Consider the following 26,366-nt stretch of genomic DNA (forward strand, 5'->3'; position numbering starts at 1 on the left):
ACCTATGATTGTTTCCATCAATGCCTACATATATACATTTAAGGTGCATAGGATTATAGAATATCCTGATTTGTAAGATCACCAGGATCATTGAAGCTCAGCACCTGGCCCTGCGCAGGACAGCCCTAAAAATTGCATCAGGTGCCTGAGAGCATTGTTAAATGCCAAAGTCAAAGCACAAGTTTCAAAAGTTAAGCTTGGACTTAAAACAGTCAGAAAAAAATAGAGATATCGATACAATAATTGTTGTGTTCTTTAAAGTAAGTACTTTTAGAGTAATAATAAATTAAATTACTTTTGAAGAGTATTATTTTATTACAGTTCCAGTATTGAAATTGCTTTGTATTTCTTTTGTTTTATTAATGTGAGAATTTTATAATCATCATTTCCAACTATAATGAATGTGTTACCTGATTAGAGCTTTGGACAAAACTTTGTTGTTTCAACAGGTTGTGAGAAGGTATATTTTGGGCTCGGTAGTTGATAGTGAGAAGAATTACGTGGATGCTCTCAAAAGAATCCTGGAGGTACCTTAATATCTTTTGCATTTTAAAATTTTGAATATTTGAAAAAGAATCATTAAATATCATTAAAGAATCCTTCCTGTGACTAACACAGATTTTGCTACAGATGCTTCATGCCAAATGTTCAGTGATTTTGTGCATGTGTACTGTTGCATAAGTTTATTTTTCTGCTTGCAGAAGTCCCTTTTTTTTGTTTGTTTAAGTCAATTTGCTCTTTCTTTTTCCACAGCAATATGAGAAGCCCCTTTCAGATATGGAACCAAAGTTACTGAGTGAAAGAAAACTTAAGATGGTCTTTTATCGAATTAAGGAAATTCTTCAGTGCCATTCAATGTTTCAGATTGCGCTGGCGAGTCGTGTCTCTGAGTGGGACTCTGTTGAAATGATTGGTGATGTCTTTGTTGCTTCAGTAAGCAAATCTGTCAGAACAGATAATCTGTTTATATTTTAGTCTTGTTTTTCCATCTCCATATCTTTCTAACTTAGCTGCTTTATTCCCATCTTCTCCAATGCCTGTGGCAACTGTCAGAGTATTCATGTACTATCCTGATAAGGAAACTGACACCAACACATGTCTTCAGCTCGGTTGGCAGATGTGAAAGGATTGTAAGAAAAGTTTTCAGGCTTTGATTAATCTTTCAGACATTTTAGTAAACAGTTTATTTTTATGAGAAATTAGAGATTCACAAACCCACAGAAATTAAGGTGAGACTGAGGCTCAGCATCTCATAAAAAATGAGTAATCATACCTAGTAGTGTGCAAGTAGAAAGAAACCAAAGTAGGTAATGTCCTAAATTCCTGAGTTTGAACTGAGAGACACTGATAAGGAGTATTTGTAAACCCTGTCCCATCATTAATGGAAGTCCATTCAGTAAAGGCCAGAATTAGCTACTGCTTTAAATTAGAGAAAATAAGAAATGGTCTTGGTTGATAGAAAGATGTTGTTCACCATGAAAGTGTGGCTCGAAGAGGTTGTCTGCCTTCTGGCTTGAGTGCTTTGTTTTATTACCACCCAGGTGCTGGAAGTCACCACCTTTTCATGCCTGCTCTAAGAGAGCTGGGATCTGATCACAGTTCACCCAAAATGAAATAGTTACTGAAAATGTGTTGCTTGAAGCAAACCTGCCTTGTTGTGACTGAATCAACTTAGGTAGTCTTAATGAGACCAGCTCTGCAAAAGAGAGAGATGAAATTACCAAGAAGGCAGTGGGTGGTGATCTATCCATTCCCATGGCTGTTTGCAGGCCACACAATCTGTCTGCTTTCTTAGTAAGTCTTTAATAACTGAAGTCAGGGTGTGAAGGCCCTGGACTTGGCTGATTCACTTAAGCTGGAAGACAGGTAGTGAGATGATCAGGGGATCTCAGTTGTCGATTTGAATCTCAGGGGATGCCCTTTGATTGCCCATAGTTCTTCTGTCCCAGTGTTCTAGCCAAGATGAAACAATTTCTGTAAATAGATTAAATGTCATTGACAGCTGTTACATCTTTCTGTTTCCAGCCTGTCTTCTGCAGAAAGATTATTTTGGGTATTACCAGTATTTCTGTGTATCCAGCACTAGGCCAAGCAAAGCCTTTAGTTCTGAGTGAGTCCCTGACAGCCAGAGGTCTCTATAGCTGTGCTGGCAGAGGTCTTTTGTACTTTTAGTTAAGATTTGCCTTTTTTTCTTTTCAGTTTTCTAAATCTATGGTATTGGATGCATACAGTGAATATGTAAACAACTTCAGTACAGCAGTTGGGATTCTCAAGAAATCTTGTGCCACCAAACCTGCCTTTTTAGACTTCTTAAAGGTTAGTTCATTCTTAAAATAGTTGTGCATATGTGATAAATAAGAAAGCATTAGTTATAATTTGGGAGGAAAATTGACTGCTTATGCTGTATATTGTCTCATTGGTTTTATGGACTTAAGGTCTGTTTTATGGATTTGGCACAAACCCCAGAGGGTGCCCTTCCAGTATTGTATTTTTGGCATAGTAACATGCTGTTTAGATCTGGGATGTATTTTCAAGTGCACAGTAGTTTTATTGTTATTCAAATCAGTTTATTGGTGTTTGCTTTACTTTATTTGTCTAAACATTAGGATTCTTCCATATCAGGTGAGTTTCAAATAGTAGTTCATCATATGAAGCCAGTTTTTAATTTGAAATTTATTTTAATTCTAATTTGTTTATTGTGTTGTGAGAGGTAGTGCAGCTGGATTTCCATTCTATAACAATTTTCCTGGATTTTGAAGATTGTATTTCTGGTTTGGGGTTGAAATTGGTGATTTTTTTGCAGAATGCATGCTGACCTGTTGTATATGATGCTTGTCATGATATGTATGGAGAGCCTGGCATACACAGTAGAAGTGCTGTGAATCCCTAGGGTTGACACCTTACAGACAGTACACAGAATCCATTGCCAGGCTTTTGGGTTGTCTGTGACATTGCTGAGAGTCGGAGAGCTCAGGTTGTCTCATTCCCCAGACATCCTGCATTGAGTTGTGCCTCTCAGAGCTGGTCACCCTGTCAGGTCTGTTACAGTGGTCCAAAAAACAGTAAAAACTGGGTGCCTAGTTCAACTCTTAGTTGTCTAGAGAAGGGTTGCAGAGGTTTGCCTTCAGATCTTTAACTAACAGCTTTTTAAAGTGTAGACAACTCTGTGCAGGATGATATTTTGGAAGCCTCAAGCATCTTGAAGATCAGACTCTCTAGTGAGCATGTTGTCACAGGTTAAACATCATGTTCTACTGTTAAAAGCATGTTTTTGCAATACAGACATAATCCACACCTCTCATCACTGCTTGTCAGATGCCACTTCTTTACCTTTCTTTTTTTATTTTTGCCCAGCAGCAGTGAAGATCAAAATCTTCACTACTGCTGTTTGGAAAAAAATAGATGTTTGTATAGATAACTATGGAAATAAATTGTGAAGCTGATAGTTGTAGCAATAAATTGCAATTTAAGCACAACACCAGTTTAACATTGTTTAGAATTGCTTTGTTTTTAATATTGAGTATTTCCTCTAGCCTTCCTTTTTATGGCCATTTCTGGCTTTTTTTCACCTGCAAAAGAAATTTGTCTGGTTTTATCTGTCATTTGTAGTAACTAAAATAATGGATTCTAACATTTTTATTTCCAAATATAAATCAACATTTTTTTCTTTGATTCTTCAAATAAAGAAGATCAAAATCTCTGTTTGCATAGCACTGAGATTATGATATTTTTATTAGATTTCCTCTTAAAAACCATAGATGGGTTTTTAGATTTATAGGTGCTGCATTGCTGGTGTGGCTTTAGCCCAGCTGTATTTATTCAGAGGATATTTCAATTCAGTGGCAGGCCATCATTTTGATAGTGATGGGTTTTTCTAAAAGATTTGATATTTTTTTATTAAATCTTGTTAGTAAATGGAATCCTTGCTCTTCTTGTTATAATTAATGTAAGCAATATAGAAGAATTTTTAGGAAATATTTTCCTTTCATTCTGTAACTGGTGGAAATGTGCTCATGGTAGTAAATATGTCTTTCTTGCATTGCAGCAGTGTCAGGAGTCAAGCCCTGATCGCATTACACTGTATGGTTTGATGATGAAACCTATCCAACGTTTTCCACAGTTCATTCTACTATTGCAGGTAAATAATGTTTACCAAAGAGAGGCTCCTTTTGCATTCTTGCATAGTTTACCCTTGGGATTACATGGCAGCTGTCTTCTGCTAGAGGATCATGTTGCAGTGGAAGTGACCACTGGATCATGGGGAAATAAAGAGACATTTCAGTGCATTGAACATGCTGATCTCATAGTCTGATTGCAGGGACAGGCAGTAAGGGCACTGCAGGAAAGCCTCAGTAAACTAGATTTACTATAGATTACTTGCTAAGTAAAATATAGCTTATGAATAGTTTTCTAGTAAAGATGTAGTTCAAATATGCTGCTTGTTTATATCTGTTTGTTAGCTAGTAACACTTCAAAATATTACTAGGAACTTAGTGGCATTTCTTTCCATTGAAGAAAAAACAAGAGGATTAAATTCATACCTTGGATAGTTTAGAAACTCTCTGATTATTGGCTCACAGGACCTGCTAGAGTATGTTCAGCTTCCTTCTGACCTGCAGCATCTTGTTTCTTTTCCCATGGAAACTGTGGATTTGACAGAGAGTCCTTGGGTCTCATGTCAACAGGCAGTCAAGCTGCAGGAAGAGCACAATTCCCCAGTATAGACCTGCTCCAGAAAAATTTGATCTGTTTTTACCTCCTTCCAGACCCCAGCAGATCTACCCCAGTAAGCACTGTGTGTTAGCTGTGTTCACAGGTGCCAAGAGCAGGACAGACTTTGGGCTGCAGGTTTGGGAACTACTGGGGGTAAAGGAGGAGAGGTAGTCATGGGGGAAGCATGTGAATTAGAAGCCATGGTGAGAGTTTTTGAAATAGTAGGAATGATGAAGTTTATTGTGGCAGGAAGATTTTTAAGTGCTCTGGGAATGGAGACAAAGTATAATTCAAACTGTTCTACTGTATGCCTGCAAAAGAGAAAGACTTGGAGGAGCTGTTGTGACCTTAATGAAGTAATGTCTCCTACTTTAGGAGGAGTATGCTGTCCATGTTTTAATGAGAAATAATAACAGTAATAAGGATAATACAATATTATTATGACAGTAAATATCAGAAAAGTTTCATTTAAAATCATTGTTTATAGATACATACATATTAAAGTATATTACTGATTGCCAGATAGTATTAAACAATCTCCCTTCTCTGTAACTTTGTTCTTTAAATAAGAATCTATGTGATCCCATTCAGTATATTTTTAAAGAATTACTATGATATTTGGGAAATTAAGCAATGTGCTGTCCAAATATTCATTAGGTGTTTATTGGTCTTACTCTTTAGTAATACTCAAGAATGTTGAGTTGTACTTGTACGTTCTGTAATCTTGGAACCTGACTTTGAAAATAAATCCAATGGTTTTTTTTTTGTTTTATAATTACCCCTCAGGATATGTTGAAGAACACTAATAAAGGACATCCTGACAGATTACCTCTACAGATGGCTCTTACAGAGCTTGAGACACTGGCAGAGAAGTTAAATGAAAGGAAAAGGGATGCAGATCAGCGCTGTGAAATAAAACAAATAGCAAAAGCAATGAATGAACGTTACCTGAACAAGGTAAGGAAAGTAGGAAAGTACAATGGAAATGGAAGGGTCAGTTTCTGGTCCTTGAGTAATCTCTACAACAGACACCAAAGAGACAGCTATCTTGTTTTTTTTCTGTAGAGATCAAGATGTCATGTAGAATGACATGGGGTCATTCTAGTGGTAGATATGATATGACCTGCCTTTGGGACTGTGAGATGTCACCTGCCTCTGGGACTGAATAGGCACACCACTGTGTGCTGGAATAGGCGACACACTGAACTTGCCTCAGCAGTATTGGTGTTCTGTGGCAGTGTAGGAAATAATAATATATAGTAAAATCTCATGTACGTGTTCTATGTGGAAAAATTCAACTTTTAATTTATCCTAGAAGTGGGGAATTACACCTGTGTAAAGAAAGGGTCCTTACACAGCAGTGCTTCCAACTGTGAAGCATTTCAGGATGTGCTATTGAATGCATTCAACATCTTCCTTCTTTTAGGGAAAATCTCCATCTATTTCATTCATATATTGGCATCATACAATAGAAATGTCTGAAAAGAGCTCTAGAAGACATTCAGTAAGAAGGAAGGAACCATCTTTTTTATTTGAGTTCATTAGTAGCTGTCTATACTGTGGATATATATATCCTTGTTTTATTTGTATCATAAATGATTCCTTCTTTCCCATGAAGTGAGGCATAAATGCTTCAATTAGTGCTTTTTTGAAGTTCCAGTTTATTATCTTGTGGACGCCTCTGAGGTAGAGTAGTGGGGATGTGTTTTTGGAGATACAAAAAAGCGCATCTTTTAGGAAAGCAATAGTCAACCAGAAAACTCTTATTTTAAGCTATGGAATACTGAATTAATTTTCATACTGAACAGAATTTCCATTCTAAGTGCATTAGAAGATGGATTCAGACATTTTACTTTCTTTTCTCATTGCCATAATCCTGCTTCTTGAAGCAACTATTAACCATCTGCAAATAGTTCCAAGACACAGAATGTGCTTTTGAAGAGATGGCCCAGGTTACCTTTTGTCAGTTGACATTGATTGCAATATTTTGTGTTTTATGCAGTGGGTGATTCATTGATATGTACATGGGTTGTCACTCCAAATCTCACAGGGTCCCACAGGCCTTTTGTGTTAATATCACAGAATCAGCTGAGTTGGAAGGGACCAACATGGATCATGGAGTCCAGCTCCTGTCTCTGCACAAGACCAGCCCTGAGAGTCACAGCAAGTGCCTGAGAATATAGTCCAAATGCTTCTTGAACTATGTCAGGCTTGGGGCTTTGACCACTACCCTGGGGAGCTGTTCCAGTGCCCAAACACCCTCTGGGTGAAGAGTCCTCCCCTCATGAGGAAGCTGTAGACTACAGTGAGGTCTCCCCTCATTCTCCTCTTCTCCACACTGAACAGACCAAGTGACCTGAGTTGCTCCTCGTACAGCTTCCCCTCAAGGCATTCACCTTGAGGCCGCCCTTTGGGTTCTCTCTAATAGCTTAATATCTTTCTTACATTATGGCACCCAAAACTGCACACAATATTTGGGTGAGGCCAGTGCAGAGCAGAGTGGGACAATCCCTCCCTTGCCTGGGTGGTAATGCTGGGCCTATGCCCCCCAGGACATGGTTGGCCCTCCTAAGCCTGTATATTTGCATACACAGTTTTGGAACAATGCCAGCCAAGGTGAAATAGGTGGTGAAGGAGGTGGTTGATTAGTGAGTTGTGGACCGTTTTATTCTGTTGGACACTATGGAGATGTGTTTGACATGCAAGGGATTGGTTCACGCTTGCACACAGTGGCTGATCCTCAGCCCTTGAAGGCAAATGTCAGGAATAGTTTACATGCCAAGAATCTCTGGGATGTGTCATCTTCTCCACAGTCTGTGACACCCTGCCAGCACTCCTCAGCTGTGTGAGCCCAGGGGGACAGAGCAGGCTGAGCACACTTCCCCCTCACACTCTGGCCTCCCACTCTGGGCAGTTGGAATCATGTGTAGGTCTTCAGTGGACTATGAAAGAAGAGACTAAGCAAGGAAATCACAGAAATTGTGGAAGGAATAGTTCATTTTGCCAAGAAACCTTTATCAGTGTGGAAGATTCCCAGAGCAACCATGGTCTCTATTAAGATGCAAAGCCCTTTAAGTCCACATGGATGACAGCAGAAGTTACTGTTTCTCTGAATCAAAAACAGATTAATAAAGAGACCTAATTCCCTTGGCAAATTCATCTGCAATCACTTGTGCTAGGATGGCAAGTGATAACCCATTGTTTTTGCTTTTTGTGTGCTGGATGTTGGATGTACTGTGTGTAATATACAATGCTGATTGTTTTCAAAATCCAGCTACTCAGCAGCGGGAACAGATACCTCATACGGACTGATGATATGGTTGAGACAGTTTATAATGACAAAGGAGAAATTGTCAAAACCAAAGAACGGCGCCTTTTCATGTTAAATGATGTGCTGATGTGTGCAACGGTGAATATTCGGTAAGATTTCACTTACATTTTTTAGGTCGATCGTTTGAACTTCAGGTGGAAAAAAATGACACTGAATTGCTTTTGTGTTCTTGGATTTACTGTGGCTAATGGTTTCTAGGAGTAGTCATAATAAAAGGATAACTAGCTTTGTTATAGCCCTCCAAATTGCTGGCTGATATTTGGAAGTTCTAGAGTAAATTTGTAAGAAAATTATATCAGTTGGAGATTACAGATAGAAATGCTCTGTAGTGTCTTGTTACTGCTATGTATTAGTGCTTAGTGAAGTACAGGCATGCCCCAAGGTAAGACTTTGTTCTCTTCTTCCTTAAATTCCGACTGTAACACACACAGATTTGTAACTTGACACAATTTCTGAAGTAAATACCACCCTCTGCAAAGCAAACAACCTCTAACAAACAAACAAAAAACCAAAATCCATAATGGTAATGCTGGTTGCCAGAAAAAACCTGGAACTTGCTAACAAAGTTCCAGATGGGGAAGGGTTATTATCTCTGGGATCAAACATTGAAAGATTAAAGGTGAAATGTTTTGAAAAAAGCCTTTTTTTTCCTAGTTCCTTCTGTGCTTTTGTTGGCTGTAACTATTACTGTTACTAAATATCTGTGTATGCCAAGACTTTGTTCACATTCATATGTTGCTTGTATCATAAATTGTTTTATGTAATGGTACATTCTGACAAAGAAAATCTGGATTGTTAAAATCTTCCAAGAATAGCTTTTCTTAAGCATAATATGAGTTGATATCTTAATTCATTACTGAAGTGTGAATCCTGTACATACATTGCTAAGTGTGTGATTGCTTGGTCTCATGTCCATGTGAGTGAGAAGTGCCATATAATAACTACACTTCAGAAAATTAAGAAGCTCATGTCAATTATCCTGTGGTCCTTGCCTTCACAAATTCTTTACTTTCTTAGTAACACTTGAATATTGTTTTTCACTATTCATATTTTATCTTCTTTCATACCAGTAAAGTCTTGGATTTTCTATATTTGTACCTGAGCAACAAAGTGCAGCCTGTTTTTGTTTTCCATTAAACGCTAAAGTTAAAAGTTCATGATCATGCCAGGTCTCTGACCCTCTGAGAGTTGTGCCCTCTGTAAAAGTATATATCTTTAGCAAGCCATAGAAAATTCCTCTGTAACTGGTGGACCCTAGGCACCTGGGACATTTGAGTGTTTCTGCTTTGCAAAAGATAGATATTTTTGCAGGTGACACGACCCTCAGGTCTTTCTTTGCACACAGCATATAGATGACCATCAGGAGCTGGTGGCCTGACTGAAGTAACAGCAGTTGGATGGGGTGGATACTATCCCTAGTAACTGAACAACTGTGTCCTGCCTTTTTTTTTGTTACTTCTGAGCTAGGTCAAGAATTTATTAATATTTGCTAAAGTTGTGGCAGTTGTGTTCTTTGTTCATACTTGCTTCCTCATTGAAACAAAAGTCTGTGTTGCAGATAGGTAGCTGACTAGCTGAATTTCAGCATTTAGTTACTGTTCTCAATAAATGCATTTTGCTGATTTCTCTCAAGCAGTTGACTTCTGGATTTCAGTCATTTTTCTCTGAAATAAACCTTTTTTCTTCACTTTATCATCTCTTTTGTCCTTTATAATAAGTGTTTGTTACATGTTCTTGAATGGGAATAAGGGAATGAAGAAAACTAAGTAAAATTAGTATTGATGTAATTTCTATTCCTAATGAGCTTCCTCACTCTGCTCTTTCCTCTGGAATGCCTGTTGTGATGCACACTTCTTAAGCAGCAGCTCAGGCAGGATTACTCTTGGAAGCTGTAGCAATTGCAGAGGTCTGCTATACAGAACAGTCTGGGCTTTCGGGCTTGGGAGAAATGTTGGTTTGTCAGCCCTTCAGTTGTCCTTCCTGTTTCCAGCAGTCATTCAAAGGTTCCATCATCCCTACTTCCCTAAACATAGCAGTTAGGGCCCATACAGAAGTGTTTCAAAAAAATCAGGAAAATGTGGAGCCAAAGTATAATCCCAAGCATTTGTATTAGGATTTCAAAATGCACATTGATCTTAAAACATGGTCATTTATGTTTTGCTATAAAAATGTAAGGACTGTTGTTGGCAGTCCTGTGGTGCTTGCAGACAAGATTATGCACCTGCATGGCTGCTCTTTGCACCCTGGGAAAGGTCAGTCACAAAAGACAGCCTGATACATGTATTTGTTTCAAGTTGTGCACTGTACTCAAGTTGATAAACAGCAGATTTTAGAAGCTAAAATAATAAATAGTATGCCCTGAAACACAGTTGCTTGTCACAGCAATAATTTGTGCATCTTCCAGCTCTTCCTATGAAAGCAGTGGCACCATGACAACTGGCCAGAGGTATTTACTGAAGTGGAGTGTACCACTGGGACAAGTGGACGTCATAGAGTATGGCAGCAGTGAGGGCCAAGGAGACAACTGCAGGTTCCCACCCCAGCTCACTGCTGAAAATGTCATCATTAACTCTAAGCCAAGTAAGTGACAGGAGTTACTGACTTTGACAGACTACTTTGTTGAAATCCATATTTGAAATTCAGTGGGCTACTGAAAACAAAGGAAAGCATTTTGTCCATGAAGATTTCTGTAACATGAAGAGTAGTAAAGCCTCTTTTTTTGGAAACTGAGAATGCATAAAGTGACAGCCAGGCTCCTGCTTTGCAACATGAATTACTTGTATTTGTTGTAGATTAGAATTTTATGCATGAATGAGTAAAGAGTTCTAAAGCATGAGAGAGTGCAGACATGCAAAAATGTGGGTTTGATGTGGTGCACCAGAGGTCTTGTGGTCACTGGTTCTGCCTTTGTTCTTTATCCCACAGTTAGAGCAAAGAAGTTTCTCTCAATAAAGATGACCAAGCCACCCTGTTGCTGTGATTAAGAGTCTGGACACAAGTGGTTACTGCAGGGTAGACTTTATTCACTTCTTTCAAGCCCATGGCATCTTGCCCTTCAGACTTGTGCTTCAGAAAAAAACATTAATGAATGTTTTTGAAACTATATATTAATAGGTAATTTCCTCCTAGCCTCTCTCAAAAAGGACCTCAAGCTCTGAAGTTTACAAATTCTTCTGTGCTAGTTAATCCCCCTTACACATCTGCCAACTGCTTTCAAGAGAAACATGAATTTTAAGACTTTGCTTGTTAGCTAGACTTTTATATATAAGGAGTTCTTTTTATGTCCTGTTTATTGCCTAAATATTGTAATATTAAATGCATTCAATATCTCTAGATTGTAATTTGATTCCTATTCATGGATTATAATTCACATGGATTTCAGTGCTAGTAGCTCTAGGCATTATTTCACACTACATTTATTTAATATTGCACCCTTGGCTTAATGAATTTTCCCACAGGTTGTGCTATAAGGAGGCATAAATGCTACAGCATCAGTGTAGCATTTACTACCCCCCCCCAGTATTCTCCATGATGGTTTTTGTCAGGTCTCCTGCTCCTCCTTTTGTAAATAGCTACAGAAAATTTTATGGGGACTTATGTCTTTATTTCAAGGATGACTTAGTTCTTGTAACTCCTTTTAAGCAATAAGGGACTACTTGGAGAATGAGATTAAAGCCTTTATCTTATGACTTACCAGCTGCCATATGCATAACCCTGAGAGAACTATATAAATAAGTCTATTTCTTAGAACTGGGGGTCCCTTTTGTAGGTGAGTGTGGGAGGAACAGATTGTTGAATATTCCTACTATGATTTTGTGCTACAGTTTCACAGCTGATAAGACCAAATCCTTGCATGTCAGCATGGTCATATGGGGAAGAAAAACCTGAGGGGAGAAACAAAAACTCCTTACCAAAAATTCCTGTAGAACTTACTTGAACCTCTTGGCTTTTGAGATTTTTCAGCTTCATCATGTTTGGTGACAAAATCACACAAGAAAAGAAATTACTTTGTACATCATTTGTAAATCAACCTTCAGGTTAAATGGTACTCTGTAGGTAAAATGTGAGCTGAACTAATTTTTCTCTTGGTCAGCTCTGTTATATTAATTTAGTCTTCTAATAAAAAGGATCAAAAGATAAGAAATAAAAAGGATTTGAAGGATACTGGGTGTACTGGAAAAATCCTCCCTCTGGTTTAATCAAACTTTCCTGGAAAATGATCCAACTAAATTGAATATAAACAATCATGAAGGAGGAATATCATAGCCTTTTTTTTTGCACATACTACTGTGTTTGCACTAGCTGTTACTCTGAATGCAGAGTTGTTTGAACTGGCTTTTATAGACAAGTCTGAATACACACCTAATTGTTAATTAGGTAATTAGTTATTCTGTAGAGTTGTCTCCTTAGTTCCAGTTTAAGCTGGCTGCTAAAGATTACAGAAGCTCAGAAAGCACAGCCTTCCTGCAGAGGGACAGACTGGTAACACTGTGTACTGGTTCAGTGTTGCTTCTTATTTGCACCCACCAAGTTGCTGCATTTTATAGTTGATGATGACATGATCTTTAATATGGTAGTATCACATCGTTAATGAGACTACTGGGTGTTTACTACAAGTTGCAAAGTGGTAACAGAGAAATCCTATCTACTCTGCTTGAAATTTCATATCTTTGCAGTCATCATAAAATGATGTCTCCCTCTGAAAAGTTATATATACTTTTCAAAGTATATGATGAAATCCCAGTGGCCTCATGGTATGTGGTTTTAATAAAATATAGTGATCAAGAACAGTTTGGGATGCTGCAGGCAAAATCCTGAGACATAGAACCATTTCTCACACCTGATTTTCAGCTTACATATCTAGTTTGTGGGTACTGAAAAGATACAGAATAATGATGATTCTGGGTAAGCAGTACATTAAGTAGTAGAGGGATTACCTCTTGCATTTCTGGAAGACTGAGAATAGTTGGTTAGTATCTGCCACATGCCAGGTTGAGTCCTTGACTCCTATAAGGTTGGTGTTCTGACATTGCTGCTGTGATTAGCAAGGATTCTTGATGGATTCAGGTTGTGTTCTTGCGAGGATTACTGGTTATTAGTTGCATTTCCCTTATCATGGCACTTTTTTCTCCACCAAAACATTTTGTGTGAGTAGATAGCTTGTCACAATTGTATCTTGCTGCTTATTTTTGAGTAAATGCAATTGGTGCTTCCAGTTTTCTATGATGTTGCAAGAAAAAGCAGCTTAGTCTAAAGACAGAAAATTTGGGTGATGAATTAATAGCTAAATTTGAATTAATCTTGTACAGCCTGTAATATGCAACTGAAAGGTTGAAAGATTTTTATGAGTATGTATAAATCAAAGACATGCTTCAGTACTGTTCTGAGATGAAAAAGCAGGGACTGTGTGAACTTGGTTTTCACTTGGCAAAATCATCAGTGGGTAGTTTTCTACTCCACTGAGTTTTGTTCAGCAGTCTTTTGTCTCTGATTCTACAGAAGAACACATATAGGGGCTGTTTTTTGGTTTTAAGCCATTTGTATTTTGGTAGGAAAAACTGTGTGGCCTGAGGGTGTATGGGGCAAAGCAGGAAAATTTTACTTGAATGTATTCTGCTGTACTGCCCTGTCCTAGGTGTGCTCTTACCTTGTCCCTGTTGTTCTCCCCTAGCACCAACAGTAGACTAAATTCTCATAGTAACAAACATGAAGAGGGATTGAAGTCTTAGCTGTTTGGCAGGGTCCTTTATTTGTATCATTCTAATATTTTTCTTAGTGGAGTGCAATTACAACTTGTGCTTGCTTCCTGCAATCATAACCAATAAACATTTCACAATCTCAGTCTTCAGGAAAAGGTGCATTTCTCTCAGCAAATTAGTCGAAGTCCTGTTTCATGCACTGGAGTTAGTCTTGCTTGAAAGTCTGTATAGCTCTCTGGCATCCCAGACAGACAGTTCTTGTGGAAGCAGTTATTTAATTATGTGTACCAAAAAGTCTGATGTCCTAATTTTCTTCATAGAACCATTGGCAGAAAGATGAGAGATAGAGTTTTTCCCCTGGTAAATCCATGTATTGTTTCTGATAGGCTGTTGCTGTTCTCTTCGCCCCAGTTAGTCCATGTGCAGAAGCACAGACACAGTCATAGTATGGAAAAGTTGAATTAATATAGGAACAGGGTAATGTTTTCAGTGGGAACAGAAATTTGTATATTCTTGGTTTTGATTTACTTGCATTGGTAAGAAATCCACCTCCCTCACCTGGCTGGTGATGCTGTACCCGATGCCTCTCAGGACATCCTGGCCCTCCTGGCTGCCAGAGTACTGCTGACTCAGACTCAACTTACCACTGACAAGGATCCCCAGATTTCTTTCTGTGTGGTTGCTCTCCAGTGTCTGTGCTCAGTCTGTTTGTGCATCCAGGGATGCCCTGTCCCATGTGCAGGATCCAGCACTTGCCCTTGTTGAACTTGCTATGCTTGGTAATTGCACAGCCCTATAATTTGTTGAGGTTTTCTCTGCAGTCTCTCTGCCTTCAAGGGAGTTGACAACTCCTCCCAATTTAGTGTCATTGGTAAAGCTCTTATTATTCCTTGGAGTCATTTATGAAGACATTGAAGAGAACTGAGCCTAAAATGAAGCCTTGGGAAACACCAGTACTGACAGGTCACCAGTCTGGTGCTACCATCCCATTAACAATAAATAACCCTTTGTGCCTGACCCATGAGCCAGTTTCTCACCCATCACATGATATGCTTATCCAACTGTGTGCTGGACATTTTGAGGCCTATGAGAAGCCTCAGATCAATAGCTTTACTGAAATCACAGTTCATATCAACTGGCTTCCCCTGATCAACTATCTGGGTTACTTTATCATAAAAGTAAATTAATTTTCTTCAACAGGACTTCAATTTCGTGAACTTGTTCTGGCTGGGACCAATGACTGTGTTGCCTTTCAGGTGTTTTTCACTAGCTCCAGAATAACCCTTGTAACTTTACCAGACACTGAAGTGGGACTGACAGGCATGTAGATACCACAGTCATCCTTCTTGCCTTGAGACAATGTTTGCCAGGTTCCAGTTGACTGTGACCTCTTCAGATTCCCAATTGGGTTGAATATGTGGGAAGAGGGCATCAAGAAAGTTTAATGCTACCTGTTCTTTTGCGATAAGAAAAAGGATGGATGAAAGCACAGTGAATACAACTTGTTTTTAATAAGTCATTGATATGAAATATTATAAATATTTTCCAAAAATATAAATAGTATAGTCAAAGGGAAAATCTGTAACTTCTTACCAAAATATTCAGTATTACCCCTCTAGAAGAATGAGAAGACAACCTTTCCTTGCAATTCATCCATGTGTACATAAAATCACTGCGAATATGTGTATTTCACTGCCTTTTAATTGGGAATATAGGAATGGAAGTCAAATATACTGGCCAGAGTTTCATTTTCTCAGACTTCTGGCACATGTTACGAGTTTGCAGCACTTCACGCAAACTGTTGATGGGTTGTGAATTGGGGTTTGTGCTGAGGCAAATGCTGGTTTGGTGCCAGCAACAGCAACCACCCCTAGTTACCTGTTCTTGGGTCCCCAAGAATGAAAAGGGTGAGTGAGAAGTTTCTCACAGGGCTTTTATTTAAGAAGACCAGACTAGAGAGACTCTGTAGAACCAAAGGGAGAGGGCTAGGCATCCTGCCGTGTCTGGGTGGGAAACCAGTGTCTGGCAGCAGTGTTCTGCTCTGATCAGCTTGATTAAGAGACATAGCATAGACAGTTACTTAAATGAAAAAAAACATCAATTTAAGCCATTTGTCTAAAGGCTGAAAGGGGAAATGATCCAGATCCATCTGTACTATATATCCATGCAGTGATGAGCACTGAAGAAAACAGTGACATCAAAAATCAGGTTAGTATGCTTATGGCTTCATTTTCGTGTCATTTTTTTCTTTCACAGGTTTACAGTTTGTGACTGAGAGCAAAGCTCAGCACTGCTAAACCACGGCTGTTCCCCTTTCTCATTCAGAGTTCCAGGAGTACATTTGTACTCTGTTTCCCCTTGATTGTGTTCTTGATCTCTGTGGGGTTTGTTTACTGTCATATATAGGAGTGACATGATGCTGAAGTGCAGAAATGATTCCTCTCTTCCAAGTTTCCTTCTGCTTGATGCAGTCACTTTGTGAATGCCTTTGAGTGTTGCCAGGGAACCAGGGAGGGATGTATGATGGGCTAGAGTGTGCACTTGTTTCTATCAATATCTTGCTCAGTGGAATGGCATCTCTTTTCAAAAATGAAGATAGTGCTGCTGTGATAGCCATTGCCATTAAAGCTGGGTTTTTTTGCAGGCTTGTCTAATGAAAGATACAAAATTGGAGAAGAAAAAAAAAGTCAGCTTTATGATCCCCTAAGGCACAGCAATAGTAATACAATATCCAGAGTATGCAAAACTAATATTAAGTGACATGTCAACTCCAGCTCTGGTGATAAGATTTTAGAAAGAAAGATGTGGCATGACTTGCTAATTGAACTAGCTTTAATCTCAAAGAAATATATAAAGATTAATAATGTAAGGCTTTATTTTAAAGTTAATATTATAGAAGGCAATGCACTATGCACTGAGATTTAATGTGTTTATTAAATGTAAACTGTTGCTGATAGATACAAACAAGAGACCAAAGAGTTTAAATAAATCTAGTGCCAAAAAGCTTGTTCATCTGAGCAAATGAGGTGACATTAAATACTTGACTTTGTTAAGAGGACATAAGTTTCTATCTAGTGGATTAGGCAAGGATCAATTTAGGTGTTACATGCTTGTCTCACCCATGCAGGATGAGACTCTTCTCTTTGCTTTTTGTATTTTTTATAGCAATTAGAGGATTTGTCATCCACTTCCTATAAACCTTGTTCTGTGTTGCCAGGGATCTCATCCACATCATGACACAGAGTAGTAAAATTATTAGAAACACAGCTGGTGTGAAAGAGGGAGGTGAGGTCCTCACAGTGCCATTTCCATGTGACTTGTTATAGTCTGGTGGGAGCTCCAGTGTAAACCTCTGGCAGCTTGGCCAGTTTACAACTGCCTGCAGACCAGACTTGGGACCCTGCAGTATTTCCATTGTTTAAATGCCTTCCCACATGTACTTTCATCACCTGTTTATATCAGTGTTTGTGTTTTTGCACCCAGTTTCTCCCTCACCCTTTGTGCCCATGCTGGTGCATCCCAGAGGCCCTGTGTGACTTTTCTCCCTCCTTAGGAGGGCAGGTGCTTCCAGGTCCATGCTGTCCTCAGCCTTCCTCTTTGGGCCTTGTGAGGCAAAGAAGAGCATGGCACCTCTTTTCTTTCACTCTCAAGTCTTTGATTACAGCATTTTTCTTTTTCCTGGGAACAGAGCCAGGAACTGCAGTCAGTACATTGTCCAGGAAGACCCCTGACCATTGTCCCAGCTAGTGTGACGCTGGGGAGCCAGGCTGTGGGGTCCACTCTAGTGAGCATATCAGGGCTCCAGTGTTTCTCCCTCATGTTCCCTGCTGCTTTAATCTCTGACACAGTACTGCTGCTTCTGTCAGAAGGAAAAATATATATGGTCTTTTATATCTGAAATTCCTGGTGTGGTCAGGATTAGCTGGAGCTTAATATAATACTGAATCCATGCTCTCAATGTATGAACTTATGAACTACTTCTCACTGTCTCCGAGGCTTTACATTTCCTTGGTGGTTTTGCATTATTTTGTATAATTTTATTCACGAATGGTATAGCACTATGAATTCAATACCTTACTCACTGCTTGCAGTTGCAAGCTGTTGATTTTATCTTGCTATTCCTCAAGATATGTGAATAAGCAGTTTTGTGGTTAGATGGTAATTTTTATGCAACCTATTTCTTCAGTGTTGGATCTGGTACAAGGAGAAAGACAGGTCTCAGCATTCATGTAATTACCAGTTGAGAGAAAGGTATTAGCAACTGACAGTGAGGTAAAGTATATTAAAAATACTTTGTCAGAGTTGAGACTTGTGAGGGTTGTTTCCCATCTCTGCTCTGTGTAGTGGGTGTTGTGTGCTATTTGGTTCTGTGATTAGGACCTGAAGAACTCCCCTGTCTTGCATGGCAGTGAGAATAGTTAATTTAATACATTAGTTTGAGAGACTCAGATTACAAATTTCAATAATTTAGAACATAAATTATGTTTAGATGCATACATGATTAAAGTATGATTAGACTGAACAGTGTCATTTCATGTTTATGATAAAGCTCTTCGTGGTAGTTGATGATGGAGAGTCCTGACTATATCCTGACTGCTTGCTTACACCATGTCTGAACTGAATAGTTTGCATTCTAGTAAGCTTGAGGGGTTTATTGCTTACCATGTAATACTTTGTATATGCTTGTGCTGCTTCTTTCCATGCTAGGATACTAAGCCAAAGTTAGGGTTGTACTGCAAGGATACGTGTGAGTAGCTGCATGTAGCAGCTTTTCATTGATGGCTGCCAACTAAACTCTTGTTCTCTGACATCATTCCTGACTTCCCATTTGCTTAAATTTGCAAACCTGGAGACTGATGCCACTCAAAAACTTGGTCAGTTTGGACCTGAGAGTGTGGTATAGTATCAGGAGACCTAGTTGACTTATGGTGGCTCAGATTTTTTGGGTGAATGCAACTGTGAAGATCATGAGTTGGATTTAGCATGAAAAAGCAAACCAGGGAGGGCAGAATGTCTGCTTTTCTGGGATGAACTTTAAATTGACCCGTGGACTTGTTTAGGTCATAAGCCAGGATTTTTGACAGCTTTTTTTTTTTTTATTACTATTTTAGTCAAATTCCAACTATCTGTTCAAAAACTCTCATAAAGGAGAAACAAGAAAACTGGACCTGCCCATGTGCTCCTCTGATGCACCTGTGGAAACAGGAACAGCGTGAGGTGAAGGCACAAATGTGAGGAGGGTGGTGATATGAGTGCTGCCAGGGACTTTGCTTGCATAACACAGCGTGCAGGAAGTTGGTAGTTCAGCATCTAAAAACCTCATCTCCTTTTTTACTGGCTTTGGCACTCATACAGAATTGTTGGGGACAATGTATATCAGAGGTATGGATGTGCCTCTAGTGTATAAGTGGTGCTTGGATATGTCAAGTTCTGTGCAAGACAAAGTTTTAGTACAGAAGGGGGCCCTCATCACCAGCCTTCTAGCAAAAGTTAGGTGTTCTGGGACTTTGCAAAGCAAGCATGTTTGCATAACATCAGTATGAACTGTGAAATGAATTAGTGTTTCTGGTGTTTCCAAGATTCACAATCTTTTTACCAACTCTGTTTATTTGTTGCTGAAATAGATAGCTTGCATATAAAATGGCACATAAAGATTTCCTTTTCTGTTTGTACTTGGAAAAGTAGCTCCACTAGACCTGTGAAAAAAAATGTTGTTTCTCACTTTGACAAATTCTCTTCCACTGAGCAGCTGTAAAGCAGTGGTGTGTTTTGCATACCAGTGTATCTATAGGAACAGGATTTTAGTACCAAGTATAGGGGAAGAATTCCTCAACTGCAGTGATTGATTCCTGGGCCTTATTAATAGTTTCTGATTTCCTTCTTTATATTAATTATCAAGGTCCTCAGTATACAGGAAACTATTTTACTTTAGATACAACATTGTCTTTCACAGTGTCCATTCTGTCCTTTCTAATGATGGGCATTATAAATTAAGCAGTGAGATGCTGTTTGCCTCTTATTACTTCAGGAAAAAAAAATCAACATAACTTTTCTAGGACAATCAAAGCCAAATTTAAAGAATTGAACAGTTCTGTCTACACTTAAATGGTTTTAAATATATTACTACTGCATCATCATAGTTTAACACAAATAGGTTAACAATCTCATGATATCTGTTTTATTATGAACTGATCAAGAATTCATGTAGTATCATGATACTTTTCTTTCCAGTAGACTGTGCACGCTTCTCAGGTTTAAATATAGTTGAAATGTTGTGTAAGGGCCTGGGTTTTTATTATTTGTTCCAAGTGTGTAATCCTATACAAGTACGAGTTTGATATTCCTTCCTCAGACACAGCAGCTTTTAAAGTTACCTCCCACATATGTAACTTCTTCCCTCATCCCAGGTGATTTTTATGCTCTATATGAGGATTGAAACTTTCCCAAATCTCTTCCTTTCATAACATTTGATGTTTCAGTGTGCTGCCTAGATGCACACAGATGGCTCAGTGGGAGGAAGCAATACAAATGTGCTCAGACTCGAAGGCCAGATTGCAAATGGCAAGTCAAATTTGGGATATACCAACCTTTCAGAGTGGTCTTCAAATCTGGCATGTTCTTCAAGCGTATCATTAATTTTGTGTTATCTCTCAGTAACACTGGAACTGTAGTCAGGAAAAGAGCCTTCCTCAGATTCAGTTGTGGTTTTTGCGTTTGAGCATTCATGATCTTCCAGTCTGTGCAACACTTGCCTGACTTCAGGCTTATGTGTCTCAGAAGCAAAGGAATCTCCATAAGGACCTTGAATTTTCATGATGCAGTGGTTTTCACTTCATTTCAATATAGCTTTCCAAAAGCAATTTGTATTGATGTTTTGTGGTTCTGAGCTATGTGGAGAAAAGGTCATTACAATGATTATACTCAAGGCAGATGTTGTCTGTATTAGTTACTTTGCAGTAAAAGAGACATCCATCAGTCTGTCTATTAACAGTATTTTGTTTCAACATGATGGACAATACAGAAATGTTTGCAAAAATAGTTGCAATATTGAAAGTATTTTGACTGATGCTTTTATTTTCTTTGTGTGACATTTGAATTTATACATATATATATATATATATATATGTATATAGTATTACTTGAAGAAAATCCTTCTAATTGGGAGTAAACAGGAGTTTTGTATGGTATGGGACCAGCAGACCCATTGTGTTTGCTTGCCCAGCAATAGATGTTCAAATTATGGGTGATTGCATCTACTCTGTCTTTAGTAGCACAAATCTGTGATAAAATACTAATTCACAAATGGGAATCAGAACACACAACAAGAGCTTGTAGAAGATGTTTACAGGTAACAAATCACCACAGAAAATAAATGTGTCCCTTTGTAATTCTTAGAAAGGAAGGATAGGGTGTGAGCAGTTCAGGATTATGATAACCAATATGCTTGAAGTGGCCATGGAAACAGAAAATTTAGGGGAAGCGGATGGACGACAATCCCGAGGGAGCAGCTGCTGTGCCAGCACCTATTCAGGCAGCTGCTGTTGTGCAGGGAGAGAGCTGTGGCTGCTCCCCAGCAATGCAGCCCTCTGCCAGCGGTGGGAATCCTCCCCTCTGCCCAGGCACTACCACACAGACACTTCTCTAGCATGTGTGTATTTATTCACAACCTTCCCAATTCCACTTTTGCCTGAACCAAGTTAAACTGACTTTAACCACACACAGGGAGTTTCCTGCAGGCTTTGAAAATGCCTGGATGTAAATCACCTAAAATTGCTTCTTTTTCAGTTATAAAAATTGCTTCATACCAGGCAAAATTGATGAATTTGAAGCTGTGGTGCTGAGAGTAATACTGGGAAAAAAGCAGGTAAAATAAATGTTTGGTATTATACATGAATGTATCTTGACCTAAGAAGAAATTGTTATAAAAAGCAAATCTTCTCCCCAGTTTTACATAGCAGCGCAGTCAATTTAAACTTTAACCTCCTTTCTTCCCTCTAAACCAAGTTGTGGTTTTGTTTTCTTTTTTAACCTTGAGTGTATTTCATTGTAATGCTGAGCAAGGAATTGGATACCTTGCAAGAATTACTGGTTGTTGGCAGTAAACTTGCCTGTTGCAGGGAGGCACAAATTCCTCTGGTAAAATCTTAGCAACAAAGGAGTTGGTGAAAAAGATTCTTGCTAGATTACATGTGGCCAAGATTTCACCCTTGATCTGTAGGTGGAATGCAAAAAAGTTGCCTTTGAAGCCACATATGTGGTTATTGGTTACAGTGTGCTGCCTTCTCTCCTGCCCAGGCACACTCTGTAGCACGTAGGATGTGTAGAGCTGGGGAGATCCTTCTCTAAAACCATGAAGGGCTTTTTTCCCATAGGAAAAATAAGTTGTTTTAGAGTCTGATAATTAACAAGAGTGGCTTGGAAAGAGAAGGAAATGTCTTTATCATTTGTGAAACATTTCACAGTACAAAAGAAACCGACCACGTATCTGCTTTGGAGTGAAGCCAAGAGCTTTTCAGTGCACTCTCTATGGATAAAAGGAGGAGTGACACCCACCCCAAAATAGCCAGCAACTGAATGTCCAGCGAACATGTGTGGGCTGAAGCAGCCAGTCTGGCTGTGAACTGAAAAACATCTGATGAACAGAGTAGTGTTTTCCCCCACCTCCTCCACTCAAGAAAAACCCTCCATCAGACGATTCTCAGGATCAGCTGGTAGTCAGTGTTTGGTTAACCACTGAGAAGCCAGTTCTATTTTAAAGGACATTATGAGTAACCCTTACAGGACCCAGTTCAGAGATAAAGTTGCTATAACTTTTAACTATTATCCATACACAATCCAAGTGATCACTTTTTGGAGAACTTGCTTCTGATGAATCTACATCATTGTTGATTTCTGAAGCCTTATTTTTCTATGCTAGTTTTGCCCACTAGGGACCTCAGTGAAAGGCTGATATTAGTGGTGCCTATTGATCTTGTCCTTGGGTATTAAAATTTCTTCCTAACTTGGCTGTTTCTCTTTTCTAGACCATCAGAGGATGGAAGCAGACTCTCATTAATTATTTACTGTTTTGATTTTGTGCTTCCTTTCCTGTACTAAGAATGTGATCTTTTAATGAATGAGCCTAAAATTACTTTTGTTTGGTTTTTCTGGTGACAGCCTTTCAGATGCCAGGTTAGTTTATTTGCTTTGACATTCATATTGCATCCTTTTTATCTTTGCTTATGAATAGCTTATAAAATATGCATGATGCAGACAAAAGAGACTCAGGTGACAATTACTGAATGAAATTCAAGATTTATGCCTTATTTCCAAGGCTGGAAGAAAGATATTTGTAAGATTATTTGAAGCTTCAAGAAGAGGATTATCAGGTGTGGTGCATATATATGTACTGCCCAGAGCAAGCCCATCTGTGTAGGCACTTAAAGCTTCCTTTATGGCCTCAGTTGAACACTATGGCATAAAGTCCTGCAGCATCTGGGGCTCGCCTGGGTGCTCCTTGTTATATGTTCCATTAATATCTGTTCTCCAAACAATAATAAACAAAATGTCTGCTGTCTTTATCAAGCTACAAAGAGTGACCCTGGCTTTTATAATTTAAGAATAATGTAATTTGCTTGGGTGAAAATACCTGTCCTGTACAAGTGAAGCCTCACAGACTCAGCTTTTCACAGCCTGATTGTTCTGTTTTCTCTTGATTCAAGCCCACATAGCTAAATTTCAAAAAGACTTGTAGTGATTTTTCCATGCCTGATGTTTGGTTTGGTTGGTAGTGGAGTTTGTAAATGCCAGGTGACAGGACTTCTGCCAAAAACTCAACTAATCAAACAATTATTTCTGTTCAGTGTAATTTTTTTGGTTTTTTTTTTGCAGAAGTTATCTTTTTGTTAGAGAAGTTTGAAGCAAGAATGCTATAATTTGTCTTGTTTGCAGTGCCAGACACACTGTCATGGCTTTTAGCTAGATTTCAACAGATTTCCTGTTAGTACTGATCTGCACCTTTCTTTGCAAGTAGCCCCATAAAAATCAACAATTTGATGCATCTAGGAACTAGTGATTCTGGTACTTAACAAATTACAATTATTGTGGATGTTAGCAAGAAAAATGGTGTAAGCTATCAGAAGATAGATACAAGGAGAGAAGAGAGATTTCTCAAGTATTTGGGTTGACGAAAGTAAAAATGCAGCTTAATTGAAAGTATGGAGTCTGCAGTTCAAGAAGTGTTTATTTTTTTTTTGAAACAAAACTGTAAACATACTCAACTGACCATAATTTTAAAATTCTTTTTCCTAGATCTACTTTGGAGTTGTTTCTTTTCATGGTGTACAATAAATGTAATTATCTTTTCTTATGGACTAATTTGGTTTTCAGGGTAAGAAAGGCTAGATTGTTCTTTTAATTAGCATTCAGAGCAGGCAAAGAAAAGGATGATAATCACATCTATTATCTGGATGGGTAAACAGTAGTAAAGGGCAGTCATTCCCTGTCTGGTGCTCAAGTGCAATGCACAGAAATAATTTTATTGATCCAATTTACCAGAAGATTTAAGGGCCAGATAATAATTTGGAATTTTATGGGAATGTGTAATATTTCAGGTTTATGTTGCACTTTCCTGCAGTGAAATGGAGAACTAAATAAAGTAGCCATTAATATTTTCTTTGAGTCTTGAAATTTTATGCTTCTCAGGGTTTGAGGCAGACTTCCAGCTTAATATAATGAATTACATTAAAGAAAAACATTGTGATGGCCTCTATCTGTGTGATTCCTCCAAACAGGAAAATGTCTTTAGAAAAGTTATTTTCATACCTAACTAAACATATACTAATGATTTAAGTAGAATTGTTTCATGTATGTTATTTTTAATATTTATTCCGATTTAGGCTGTTTGGACAGCTTTGTGTTTGGTTTGTGTTTTGTACCCTGGCCCTGCAGCAGGCTGGGGGGAGCAGAGGTGCCAGCAGTGTGTGTGGCACCTGGGCTGTGCCAGCAGCCAGCACTGTATGCACACTGTGAATCCTTCTGATCCAGGGGCATTTGCTGCCCATAGACTGGCTTCCAAAGCTGTGCTAAGGATGAAGGATCCATATTTGGATACTGCACTCTGTGAGCTAAAGAAACTGCAGGAGTTTCCGGGCAAGATAATCCAGTCCTGTTCCTATCATTCAGCCCAAGGGAAACATGCTGACTCTGTATGAGTCAGGGTGGGTTTTTTATGGGACAGTGAGTGTTGTTTCCAAAGGAATTACATAACCATTCCACTCCTAGCATCATGGTAGTCAAAGTATATTAGCAGGGGTTTGCAAGCTTTATGCATTTAAACAGACACCTTATCCTAGTAAACAGTGTGTTTTTCTGAGTTACTGTTCCCTTATACTTGTTGATTATTACCATAAAATATTTCTGTTGCTGTTCAGATTTGCTGCTGATTTTAGAACAGATCCTTTATTGATTTAAGCATGATCGCAGTAAAATTTCAAGTGGTTCAGTGAAATTGCAGGCTTGTGTTAGAGTTAGGCTAAAGATGTATGACCCAGAACTGTCTCATGACCAATAAAGCAAATTTTTAATTTTAAACCATCATAGCAAAAGCTACAGATAAATGTTTTTGCTTGTCATGTAACCAAAAACAACCTCCAGGAAAAATGTTTGCATTAATGTGTTAGAGCAAGTCTGATGTTTGGTGCTAAACAAAACTTCCATGGCAGCAAGAGATTTTGGGGCCAGTGAAGCTTTGATATTTGTTACAATTCTAGTGTGGGATATTAAAACTTAGGATAGTGCTCCCTATCATACTAGATTAACAACTTGAATCTTATTTGTTGCTAAAAAAGGCAGTAAGATGATCTGAAAGGAAATGCAAATGATAATGCAATGTATGTGCAAAGAAATAAACCACTCTGATTTTAAGATGTAATATATGTTTATATTGTCTTTGTGATGCTTTCCTCATTCAACTGAAAATTGCATATTTTTGTTATGTATAACCTTATGGTTTTATTCATTTCAGGCAAGCTCTATATGGGACCAGGGCAACTGTACCATGATCTGCAGAACCTTTTACATGACTTGAATGTACTTGGTCAAATTAGCCAATTAATAAGCAGCCTTAAAGGAAACTATCAGGTAATAAACAAAGCTGGATTTATTTTTCAAGTCTGTTCTTGTAAAGTTGTATAATTGCCTCTCTCTAGGGTTTGTGCAAGGCATTCTTTAGTCCTCTCTGCAAAAAGTGGAATAATTTTTACCTCTAGTATTACCTCTAGTTAACAGCATTTAGTGTTGATTGTTAAGTGTTATAAATAGAATACAGCTGTCCTTCTAATCTTGCTTTTCTTTATTGTTTTTAAGTGTAGGTGGGTACTACAAGTGTCTGCATTTGTTCAGTAGCTGATAAGCTTATATGGAAACAGAATTACATTTTGATGTTAAGAAATTGGATTCTGGCAGTTAGACATGGTAGTAGGAGGATGGTTGTTTGGAGGAAGCTCTTGATCCCCATCCAAGCTCATAATCCTGGCTTTTGGGGGGAAACTGTACTTAAAACTGAGTATAAATCACAAAAATATAAAAGGATTTTCAGAAGAATTTTGAAACTATTTTGCTTTAACTTTGTTCACATCCCTTTG

General features: G+C 38.4%; 1 protein-coding gene across 4 annotated transcripts in view; it reads left to right on the forward strand.

Moving 5' to 3' along the window:
* Positions 1 to 26,366, forward strand: part of ARHGEF10 (Rho guanine nucleotide exchange factor 10) — a 110,251-nt gene that overhangs the window by 47,075 nt on the left and 36,810 nt on the right. For 3 of the 4 annotated variants that reach the window (XM_036380380.2, XM_036380382.2, XM_036380383.2), the window contains 8 exons: positions 450 to 527; positions 754 to 933; positions 2,200 to 2,316; positions 4,046 to 4,138; positions 5,500 to 5,670; positions 7,988 to 8,133; positions 10,449 to 10,624; positions 25,748 to 25,863. In XM_036380380.2, coding sequence (XP_036236273.1) covers positions 450 to 527; positions 754 to 933; positions 2,200 to 2,316; positions 4,046 to 4,138; positions 5,500 to 5,670; positions 7,988 to 8,133; positions 10,449 to 10,624; positions 25,748 to 25,863 — 1,077 coding nt within the window. The remainder of the gene's footprint in view (positions 1 to 449; positions 528 to 753; positions 934 to 2,199; positions 2,317 to 4,045; positions 4,139 to 5,499; positions 5,671 to 7,987; positions 8,134 to 10,448; positions 10,625 to 25,747; positions 25,864 to 26,366) is intronic. The other variant, XM_036380381.2, reaches the window with a different exon arrangement.

This window comes from Molothrus ater, chromosome 3, assembly GCF_012460135.2.
Source record: "Molothrus ater isolate BHLD 08-10-18 breed brown headed cowbird chromosome 3, BPBGC_Mater_1.1, whole genome shotgun sequence".
NCBI classification, from domain to species: Eukaryota; Metazoa; Chordata; class Aves; order Passeriformes; family Icteridae; genus Molothrus; species Molothrus ater.